This window comes from Larus michahellis, chromosome 6, assembly GCF_964199755.1.
Source record: "Larus michahellis chromosome 6, bLarMic1.1, whole genome shotgun sequence".
Classification (NCBI taxonomy): domain Eukaryota; kingdom Metazoa; phylum Chordata; class Aves; order Charadriiformes; family Laridae; genus Larus; species Larus michahellis.
Genome location: NC_133901.1, coordinates 30,965,119 through 30,977,283, shown reverse-complemented (window position 1 = coordinate 30,977,283; position 12,165 = coordinate 30,965,119). Strand labels below are relative to the sequence as shown.

Genomic DNA, 12,165 nt, shown 5'->3' with positions numbered 1-12,165 from the left:
GAGACTTTAGCAAATACAAAATTCAGTAATGGGAGTGGTTTGAGACAGAGAAAAGGGCCATGCCACAAGTGAAGGAACTACAAGTCACACAAGTGGTCTCTGAAGTGGATAATTTAGCTTCTCAGTTTGATCCCAGCTCTCAGTTCGATTGCCGGCCAGCAAGACTGTAAATATTAGCTCTCTGCCCCACTTCTGGAGTGAAGCAACTTATTTAACACCTCACAACTTTTATTTTAGCTGTGCCAGCTCTGTAACTTTGGCATGTGAGCAGCTAAGTCATCTAGGTGACTTCCCAGAGTGCCACACGCTCCTGTCTAAGCCAGATGAGCTGAGTCTAAACTAGTGCTTTTCCTGAGCAAGTGCCAAAGCTGTATTGTCCAAAATGACCCCCTTTGCAGAGGCATAGGCTCTGCCTCCATAAAGGAAAAGCATTCCACAGCTCCCAAATGGAGTTGCTCAGTGGCATGAAAGCGCTTATGAAAGAAGCTCACAAAGACAGTTGTGTGACATCTTTACTCCTGCTGCAGGCAATACAGTGGGAAGTAGCTGAGAGGCAGCTGGAGGGGGTGAAGAAATTTTGCTTTCTGCTTGGTCACAAAGACCTTGCAGCCCCACTTATCTATGCAGCTGAACAGGGAGTGCGGGGACACTTAGGTGTTATGCCATTGTAACCATCAAACTCCTGTTACCCAATGGTAGATTAGAGTCTTTTTGGCCTATGTGTTCTAGGCACAAAATTAAAAGGTCTGGCCATCACCCAAAGAGCTTACAACTTAAACCATGAGGAAAAATAAAATAATAAAGGAATGGCAGAGAACATCAGAATCAAGCAATGATACGAGGTGAGCGAAGGTGCAGTGCATGAGGCTGATGCATGTGGTGGCTACTGATGAGCCTGAATCTTTCAGTAATCCCACTGGCCTTAGGTGTGTTGCCAACCCTTAGGAATTTTTTTATCTCTCTGTTCTTGCAAGAGACGTTTTATGAAACCAGTACTGTGGGCAGGGATCTTCGTCACAACAACTGTCATGGCACAAGGAGGCATATAATTAACCCGTATTTTGTATCACTTGAAGAGCTGACAATTGTCAGATCTGTAGCTGCAATATTATGAAACTATGTCATATATGCTTAAAAATAAGAACGCTTCATTCTCTGGGATGAGGAAGTAAAGCGATAAAAAGGGAAGGACTGAGAGGCACAGAGGCTTCAACGTCTTTTTCTCTTTCTAGGGAGGTACCAGCAAAGCAAGATAAAGTGGATCTATCCTCTGTCTATACATCACTTTTTCAGAGACAACGTAGCCTTGTAAATCAGAAGTAAAATGTTAACAGTAAGCATGGTGCTGGTATCTTTTGTGGTGTCTCTTCTGTTTGTGCAGTTTCTGAAATTGCAATGGAAGCGAAGAAGACTTCCTCCTGGACCAACTCCGTACCCCTTCGTTGGAAATTTGCTGCAGCTGAAGTTCCAAATTCACCATGAGCTCCTTAAAAAAGTATGTATTTTCAGGCAACTAATTAATGGACTCATATGCGGATTGAAAAGTAAATGTGGGTGTTTAATATAGTCTTATTTTGAATGCTAGGGAGGGATTTATTCTAAATTGTATAAATGCAAAAATAGGTGGGGTTTGTTAAAATATCTGTTTCTTGGTTTGAAAATTTCAAGCTTACTATGAAACATGCTATTAGAATCTTATGTGCATATGAACAAAACAATACTGATGATAATATTCCTGTCTTACACATAGGAAAAAGATACATTTTTAAAGCAGAGACTTTAATTCTGTGCAGTCTTTTGCACATCTGTGTTGACTGTTGTACTCACAGTTTCTAAATATCTCATGGAATAGCTGCTGACTGCATATGTGTTTCCAGTATAGAAAGGATGAATTTTTTTTATACTTATTCAACGGATTTTTTTCAAAAGATCTTAAAATAATTTTTTTTTTCCTGAAATACAATTTGGTCAGATTTTCCCAAGAGAGCTCAGTCTGCTGAGCCTGATTGAGCTTTTGAGTAGTTGAACTATTCATTGTGTGCCTACGCTGAGCCTCTGTTCTAAGTCCAGTTGTAATGCACAGCACTTCTAGAATTTGTATCCTAGTGTTTTATATTCCTCGTACATGAATATTAAATATTTAACATTTAAAAATATAAATAGTGGCACCTTACTTTCACTCTTTGTTCTCAGCCTTCCTTTTTCTTGGTTCTTCTCTGTCCTGCCAGTTCTTTTCTCCTGAGCTGCGTATTTTAAGGCAAAGTAGTGTGACTCCACAACGTAATATTATAGCCAGCGCATGTCTGTTGTGTTTTCTTCTATTTCTGACCTCCCAAACCTGAAAAGCAGTGTTGCTCATCCCAAGGTTTCAAAAGCCATGAATTGGTCCTTCCAAACGTGAAATATAACACAACTGTGCAGGCACACGCGTATAAAATTTTGCTCAATGTGCGTATCGGTTCCCTCTTGTTTGCTCCCAGGCAGAAAAATTTTATACTCCTCTAGTCCTGCCATTCTTGGGATGTTTTGGCAACTCCCCACTCTTCCCAGCCTACTCAGCCCCACAGACTTGCTACTTTTATCTACGCACTGTTGCACTTCCCTCGGCCTTTTACTTTTCCATCTCCCCATTCTCCAGCCAGGGAAAGGACTGTTCTGCCTACTTCTGGTGATGTCTGTGTGTGCGTTGTGGAGACAAGGCTATCACAGCTGAGCTGGAAAGGAGAGGGTGATTCCTGCTTCACCCACCTCAGCTTTAATACACAGGGGGAAATTTGTAGGTGATTCACGTAAAACTCATGAGCTAATGTTTTCTTCTTACAAACTTGAACTGTAAGACATGCAATAAATAACATCACAGACATTGGAAATATTGGCTGGCTGACATTTTAGGACCATCCCGATCTTTAGTAAATGAGACTTTAGATAGAAACCTGACTTGAAGCTATATTATATGTAAGAATAGATTTGATGCTCTCTTTTCAAAGTCAGTCATCCCTGGGGCATCTGCCAAGGGAAAAAATCTGGTTCATCTTATAGAATCATAGAATGGTTAGAATTGGAAGCGACCTTAAAGACCATCTAGTTCCACCCCCCTAGCGACAGGGACGCTTCCCACCAGACCAGGTTGCTCAAAGTCCCATCCAGCCTGGCCTTGAACACCTCCAGGGATGGGGCAGCCACAGCTTCTCCGGGCAACCTGGGCCAGGGTCTCACCACCCTCACAGTCAAGAATTTCTTCCTAATATCTAATCTAAATCTACCCTCTTTCAGTTTTGTTTGATTTAAATCTTGTTTGATTTAAATCTACTGGTTTTCACCCATATTGTTCTGAATGCTGCTTTGTTCTGCAGATGGCCAAAATTCATGGCAATGTCTTCACCTTATGGGTTTTAAACACGCCTGTAGTTGTCCTGCAAGGGTTTCAGGCAGTGAAGGAAGGTCTGACTGTCCATGCTGAAGATGTTGCCGGAAGGCCACTAACGGAGGCCTTTCGCATTTTGACTCATGGAAATGGTAATTATTATTTTCACAAATTCTTTTCATGTGTTCTAACCCTGGTATTGGAAACTGATTTAGAGCCTTGAAGTCCTTAATTTACAGTGGGGAAAAAAGGTTAATATTTTCATGAGTTTTTATGAAGCTTTTTTTAATTATTATTCTGTTGGAACAATAATGGCAGAATAGAGCTATTTTAAGAATTTCTATACAGGAAACAGATGACTAAAGTAGAAGAAGAAAGGAGAGGAAAGAGGAATGCTGAAAAAATTAGAATGAAAGAGAAGCTGCTTTGATGTATTAATTGTACCAATCCATTAATTTATAAAGTATTAACAGCATTTTTACGTTATGATCCTAGGTGTTATGTTCTCTAATGGTCATCTCTGGAAGCAACAGAGGCGTTTTGGGCTTGCGACAATGAGGAAAATGGGAGTATGGAAAAAAGACCAGGAGTATCGACTTCAAGACGAGGCCTGTCACCTGGTGGAATACTTAAAGAAAACAAATGGTACGTGACTCAATATGGAGGCCGGTCTGTGCGATGGGTGATTTTGCTGAAGAATGGGTCACCTGTAGCTTTTGAAACTATGTGATTACAAAAATGGATTTAAAGTGCAGAGCTGAGTCTTAAGGGTCTGTATCGTATGATCTGCATGAGACGCTGCCTTGCAGAAGTGCTCCATGTGAAACCCCACAGGATGGACTTAGAACTGAGACTCCATGGTCCCTGTCTGTTAGCATTATTACTTCTTGGTTTTACATTACTCATGGTTGCAGAATCAGAGTAATGGCAAACAGTAACAGAATAAGCGTCACAACACCCCATATCCCTCTGCAGAAAAGAAAAACAAGGCACAAAATAATAAAGGCTTTGACCAAGGCTGCACAACCCTATGGCTCTGCTCTGGCAAGTGCAGTGGCAAAAGCTCACCTTAGATGGCTTGTGGCAGCCTCATCAGAAAGAGAGGAAGCTTGCTCAGATCGTGCTGCTGAATAACGGGGTGCATCTATAGGTATGCTCAATTATTCTATTATTCAGCTGTCAAGGATATTAGCAAAGAGTAGAAGGTGGTTCTCTTTTCAATTCAGCTGCTTATTCGTACAGTGTCTCAGCTGATCTTCTTTGTACCCTGGTTATTGCCAAACATAAGATCTACTGATGCCAAGGTTCTGTGAAATCTGTGTATTTTTATAACTAGTACTACTACTAATTCTATTCCCACCAGCAGCCTTGCCTTTTTTTGACCAGTGGTGTTTTTTAAATGTCTGAAGTTACTTTTCACTCATGCCTTTTACCAATAAATTGCAATTTGCCATCCAGCAATCTAATTAACGTCAGAAGTGCTTATAAATGTTATCGACTCTCCTTTCAGTGGGAAAAGCAGGACCAGTAAGTGTTAACGGTGAATGCTGTTAACTGTGTTTACAGGAAAACCTCTGGATCCCACTATGCCTGTTGTTCACACAGTCTCAAATGTCATTTGTTCTCTGATTTTTGGACATCGCTTCTCTAAAGATGATGGAAATTTTCACCGTTTGATTGAATCCATGGATACTATAGCAGCATTTGGGAACAGCGTCTGTTTTTTTGTGAGGAAAATGATTTTGTTTATTTGTTTATGTCAAATAGGCAGACAATGAAAAAGGCGACTTGCTTGTTACCTTCGTAACAAAAATAAATACTAGTGCACCTGGAATTGCTGGAGTACACATCAGAACAGTACTTCCAGATGCCTAGTTCAAAACTTGTTTCAATTGCTTATGCGTCATCATAGCACAGAAATTTCCCATGTCTGATGGACAGGGATGGAAACATACATGTTTGGGAGATGGCAAAGGACTTTCTTGCAAAAGCGCTATTTGTACTACTCCAGTATTTGAAACTATAATTGAAACTCAGTAGTAAAATATAGGTAAAAATATCTGAAAAGCTCTGAAATAGGAGTATCTTAAATTCTGTCTGACAAAGTAGCCTTCTTTACCATTTAAAATCGTATGACTGTCAACAAATGTCAAGAGTATTATGGGTCTTTACTACTTCCTTCACTATTGTTAGCTAATTTCATAGAAACTTAAGTAGAGCAACTGTTTTGAACAGAGGTGAAATATCATGAAATTGCTCAAAGGTAGCTTTTTCCTATAGTTTTTGGCAGCAACACCTGTACCACCTCCGCATGTCCTTATGAGAATTCAGCAATACACGCTGGAAGTCACTCTCCATTAGCTACTGGATGATATTTGTCTCCATTCAAGACAGCAGCTCCTAACTTCCCATCTGCCCCACTGGACAGAAGAAAGTGCTATATGTTGCTTCTCTGTGAAGCTGTAACTGCAGCTGCAAAAACAGTGGGATAGGTTGGCTCAAACAAGGGCAGTTTTTTTCATTAACTGTTTATGAATGGGAACAACAACGCCGTATATAGTCAGAAGTCAATTTACTGATATACAAGGCAGCCTGCTTCGGCAGAACTTGCTGGAACTCATCCGGCTTTGCAGCTTGCGTGATTTCCACATTCTCCTATTAATGGGAAGCTGCTGTAACCAAGGTTCCTAGAGAATTTGAGGACTAATTTGATACTTTTGGTGAAATAAAATAAACCAAAACTACTTACGATTTTTTTTCTCCCAGAAGATCCAGATGGAATGATTCCTAAGCTGTCTTCTATTCAGGGTAAACACTGATTAGATATTTCCAAACTGCTCTCATTAGGTATTTGTGTAAGCTGTTCTTAAAAACTCCTAATAGCGTGTCCGCAGCTAACAAAAACATTCTAGTCCAATATTTCATTCTGTCCCGCTCTCCACAGTGCTTTCACAGTGATGTAAAATCCTTTAATTGATGGACTGTACTAATCTGTTTTCCTGGTAAGGAAAACAGGTAGTTTTAAGCAAAATTATGCAGTAGGAAGAAGAAATGCAAGCCAGGAATCTGAATAGGTTTGTGGAAAGATAAATCTTTGTAACGCAGCTGCCATTTAAATAGGTGAGCCCAAGAGTTGTGACCTAATGCATAATTTAAGCTGCAGTAATTCCGTAAACTGGAAGGACATGGTGCAATCTGTAAAAGGGGAAAAAAGAAAGGGAAATGAAGCAGAGGAAGGGAATTAATGTAAAAAGTGTTTTGTTTCTTTTTTGCTGAGATGTGGTTTTATAATGGTTATAAGTGCAGGAATGTGAATAGCTTTACAACAATGGATTAACAGTAGGGAACCCACATGGCTCAGTATTTCTATTTCATCTAGTTGTTTTGCGTATCACACAGATGTGACACGTTTGCTTCTTATCTTTGAGAAGGCGTATCTGAGTAGAATCCCCATGCATTCGGTATCCTACAGTAAGAAAACAAACCTGGTATTTGGGTATTTCTATTTTCAGTTAGCAGATGCGTCAAGGAAGTCAGCCTAGATCTGTTGGGTTCTTTTTAGTGATGAGATAGAAATGATACATATGTTGGGTAAAATGAGAACAGGTCCTTGCTACTGAAGTTCAGCCTAGCAAATAATTGGGGTACAGAGGAACTTCATTTATTCTTTGTACATCACAATGGAAAATTTATAGCATAAAACCAAGAGAAATTGTGCTCCAGGGAAAAATGGCATTAAGAAGGGCTTTAATGAATCATGGGATAGGCAATATCCCTTCCATGTGATGGTGAAGATGCGGCCATCAAAGTATTTCATTTGCTTTTTCCACTACCCAAAAGCCTGTATTAGGATTCAAATTTAGTTTGCTAATGTTAGTAATACCACATATTTTAAATATCTCTTTTATAGATACATGAAATGTTTCCCTGGCTTGCATGCCGTCTCCTGACACAGTGTAAACAGACTCTGACCAGCATAAATTTTGTGAACGCTCTGTTAGCAAAGGAACTCGAAAGCCACAAAGAAAAACGAAAATCAGATGAAAATAAAGATTTTATTGATTACTATTTGGATGAGATAGATAAAGTGAGTATCTCTGAACTCTTCTTTCTACTCCACTAACAAGGGCTTTTAAGTACTGCTTTGATTATAATGATGTCTAATATAGGTTTAGAAGTATACAATTTCTCCTTTCTACATAGAAAAGCTTATAGGTAGATGAATTAAAAAAAGCTGACACTAAGTGATGGCAGGAGGATGATGAAGTAATACTGTAAGTAGATTTTCAGATAGATTATCTATAACCATAAGAATAACAGATCTGCATATGGTTAAGGTACAACTAGAAATTACCGTTATGATGGGATTTGCAGCAGGAGTAGGAAGCATGTACACTTAGTAACTTTGTCGTGGCTGAAGAACGAAGTGTGTATGTGGAGAGGATAAATTGACAAATGTACTGCAGAATATTAGAAAATGCCTTCATATTATTCAGAAAGTTTTATTTTCTAGCCCTATAATTTTATATATAAATTTTTTTCATTTTGGATAGTATTAGTAAATATTCCTGTGATGCAAGGTGGTTTACTTTTTTTTTGTGTGCCATAACTTATCTTTCCAATTCATATCTGCAGACCAAAGGAGATGCTGATTCTACTTATGATGAAGAAAACTTGATCCAGACTGTCTTTGATCTCTTTCTGGCGGGTACAGAAACTACATCCACCACTTTACTTTGGGCATTGCTCTATATGGTGGTTTATCCTGATATTCAAGGTAAGCACACCCAAACAGTTCTGCAACTTTTTAGAAATTATACATGTTCAAATAGTAGAAGAGCTTGTTCAAAGAATAGTAGAGTAAATAATTATTAGGGGATGGATCAGGTGAACTGCATGTATCTGTTTCTTGCTGTTTCCTTTCTAACATACAGGCCAGTCATTTTAGGTTTTGTTTTTAAGACATCTATCCTGGATGCAGGGTGTGATTCATCTGATCAGATGGAGAAGTCTAGTCTTTGCCCCTCCAGTGACGATGATGATTAGACTTCAACTGAGGACAAGGTGGAGTCTTCAGGTCAACCCATGACTGCTACTCTTTGTGCTCCTGGCTTCTTTGCAGCAGAAATAATTTCAGTACAGTGGGAGGCTGTTAACACGTGTGTTGCTTCCATGAAGCTTAGAACTTCAAACATAGATATCTACATAAAATAGATAGAAAAAAAGATTGGAGTGAGTAGCTTGAAACTGTATGCTTCTAATGATAATGATATTCACAGAAGAAAGATATACGTTGGCAGAGTAAAATAAGTGAAAAGGAAGAGTCACAGTGTACAGGTTAGAAAGGATTAAATGGTATACAAATCACTTCAAAGGCCTCATATTTGAGAGTTTAAGCTGGGTACCGGGCACAGCAGGAGACTGGCAAGAAGAAAATGGTGGAAGTGGTAAGGAGAAAGGATCTCCCATTGTTGTTACCTAACACCTCTTCAAAAGACCTGAATTTTGGCAAATGATCTTTCACCCTCTCAGGATATATTAAAACAATCTTAAGTTCCTGATGCATAGGTCAATATCAGTGTAATGATAAAGGCTGTAGTATTAATCAGACAATTTCTGCTCAGAAATTAATCAGAAATTAGCATTTCAGCTCAGATTGTAAGTAAAGGCTTTCAGAAAAATTAATTAATTTGTATAAGTGCTTCCCAAGTCAGGTAATTACAGAATAGCACTTAGGCCATCTGTAGATGACAAGCAAAATCTATGTGGTTCTGAGTGAAGAACAATCCTTGATCAGTTACTAAACTGCTCTCATAACACACGATTAGTATTTCATTTTCCAGTTGATTTCATGCCTGTAAAAATAATATTAATTAAGGTCTTTTTATAAATTACCTCAGAGTAGTAAATGTAACAGGAACCTAAATATTCTTATAGAATGACTTTGTCGGCTACCATTATTTTAAAAGTATTACTTGGGTATGCAACCTATAAACAACTTCAGTATCGAATTTTATTCAGGTCATCTGTATGGGAATTTGAAGGCATTCTTGTTTTATAAAATATCTTTTTCATCTTGTTGGATGTTATTCTTACTGTAAAAAGTAATAAGAAAAATTATGAGTATAATGTTTATAGACTATTTGTTGTATGTTTAAAGCTGAATATTCCTCCCTAGAGAAAGTCCAGAAGGAGCTGGATGCTGTTCTGGGTTGTTCCCATTTAATTTGCTACGAGGACAGAAAAAGGTTGCCCTATACAAATGCTGTAATTCACGAGATCCAGCGATACAGTAATATAATCTTAATTGCACTTCCCAGACAGAGCATGAAGGACACAGAGCTGCTGGGATTTCCTGTTCCAAAGGTACAAATATGCTGCATATTTGAACATCTGATGTCTGGTACACTTGTAACAGTTTTTAAAACTGCTTTAATGTAACTTTTTAATGACTGAAGCTACCTCAGCTAGTGGTTCCCAAAACACTGTCCTTTTTTTAGTTTCCTTTGATTTAATTGCTCATTTAGTTGAAAAGCAACTGTGATTGAGAATGGCTGATATATCAGTAGGTCTTTGGTAAATTAGATGCATATAGAAAGGCTTTCAAGGCTTTTCCTGACTGGGGACAGGAACTCTTGTGTCCTGTTGGTTCCAGCAGTGCCCCTAAGCTATGACTGTCTCTAAGGCTGGCCTTTTGCAAGGAAATGTGCTCTTTGTCCAAACTATTAGTAGGTTCTTATGTCATTATTTCTGTCGACAGAAAACTTGTGAATGGTGACTGGAAATAAACACCTTACAGCAATCTCAGGTCTGTCTCTTGCCAAAACAGCCTGTCAGCTGGTGAACAGAGGCCATCCAAAAATGGAAAAAAGGTTTTACTGAAAAATGTAGAAATCTGAAATTGTTTTCATATCACAAGCTTTTAAATGCAGTATCTTGCAAACGTTATAGTGAAACTAAAGTTATTTTCACGTTTTGTAACTGAAAGGTACATTAGGGCTTGTTTCTAAATATTCTCCCATCACTGCTTTTCACGCAGTCTCATTTTCATTCCTTTTTTCTGGATCTGCTGAAAGCAACTTTAGCATTGCAGAAATTGTCAAATAGCAAAAGGAAATATTAAACTGATACTTATATTCTGTAACTCAAAAGCTGAATAAGTAATAAAAATACTTTGTGACAATAGGAAAGATAAAAGCAACAGGTTTCAACAATATGAACATTATAAAATGATAACAATTTATTATTGAACTTATTGGCAGTAAGTAATAAAGGAAAGTCGCAACACTCTCAAAAGTTTAAACTTCTTACGAAACGTTTTAGAGCTTGATCTCATTTTTGAAAAAACAAGACTTTAAATTAGGACTTTAAATTCGTTGCTCCTTTGTCATTATTTGCTTATCTGATGAATATGATCAGTAAGACAGAACTGAAGCCGCTGCTCCTTTTTTCAGAACACCATAATTTTATCAAACATTGACTCTGTTCTGTCTGATCCTGGAAAATGGGAGACACCTGATCAGTTCAACCCAGGCCACTTTCTGGATAAAGATGGAAACTTTGTAAACAGAGAAGCATTCTTACCGTTTTCAATAGGTATGTGCACTGAACAGGGATTTATTTACTCCATGTGGCAACAACTTAAGATGCATTCATTCCCCGACATAACTGGGAAGGCATCAACAAATAGGTATACAAGCACGTTCTACTTTTTTAAAGATCTCCAGGAAGAGGGAAGTCCAATTGTATGTGGAAAAGATAGGAAGAGAAGGAATGACACGTAGAAAAGTTTCTCTTGGAAGACAGATCCAGTTTCCCTTGGAGGAGAGATCCAGTTATCAAAATAGTAGCAGCAAAATGCATAGCGCTAGGAAGACCGTAAATGTAAACTGTGCAACTCTTGTGATCATTTTTATAATTTCTCGCTGCCTGGTGTAATTATAGATTAAAACTTTTGGTGGAAATACCAGCAGCCTTTCTGTTCTGAATCATAAAACGACAAAGTTAGTTAAGAGAAAAGAACAAAGTCTGCAGAAAACAAGCAAACGAACAAAAAATCCAAGGGGGCTAGAAACGGAGGTGTGATAGAAATCCTTTGGCTGATTGCCTCTTGTCTTTTCACAGGGCACCGTGTATGTATGGGGGAGCTGTTGGCAAGGATGGAGCTCTTTATTATCTTTTCCACCCTGTTGCGGGCGTTCAGGTTCACCCTGCCAGAAGGAGTGAAAGAAGTCAGTACAAAGCTTGTTTTTGGGAGCACAATGAAGCCTTCTCCCTACCAGCTCTGTGCTATTCCTCGGTAGGAAATGGTGCCCCACAGATTCAGGGAAGAATTATTCTGCAAGATGGTTTCTGTATGAGAATTCCTTTTTGCATACCTTAAGATTTTTGCTTTCCTCTTGATTTGGTTAATCATTTCCCTGAATGATGCTTTTCAGAGAGTTGCATCCTGAGGATTGTACCTACAAAGAGTTAATCTTTTGTTCTTGTTTTATGTTTGGAAAAATCTTGGTGAATTTCTCCTGATGTGTAACAAATAAAGATATTAAGGGCAGAAGCAGAATTGTGCCATATTTATTGCTAACTGGAAAGAGGATTTACAGAGAAAGAACTTGTAGCAAAGTCTATTAATTAAAAGTCTCGTGATCAAAGATCTGTGCATTCTTCCCCATAAGCCACAGCTGTGTTTGTGGAGACAGGCTTAGAGGTCTTTCAGCCTGTCCCAGGATATTAGTGGGTGCAGGCGTCAAAAGAAGCTCTTGGGGGAAGCTTTCTAGAGAAGTAGATAATATGATCTGAGA

The 12,165-nt window shown here is 38.5% G+C and overlaps 1 protein-coding gene across 1 annotated transcript; it reads left to right on the top strand.

Moving 5' to 3' along the window:
* Positions 1-1,324: 1,324 nt before the first annotated feature.
* Positions 1,325-11,667, top strand: LOC141744754 (cytochrome P450 2J6-like). Its single transcript, XM_074591362.1, has 9 exons — positions 1,325-1,495; positions 3,354-3,516; positions 3,860-4,009; positions 4,931-5,091; positions 7,275-7,451; positions 8,000-8,141; positions 9,543-9,730; positions 10,819-10,960; positions 11,489-11,667. Exons 1-9 carry the CDS (start codon positions 1,325-1,327, stop codon positions 11,665-11,667), a joined length of 1,473 nt encoding a protein of 490 aa, XP_074447463.1.
* The last annotated feature ends 498 nt before the right edge of the window (positions 11,668-12,165 follow it).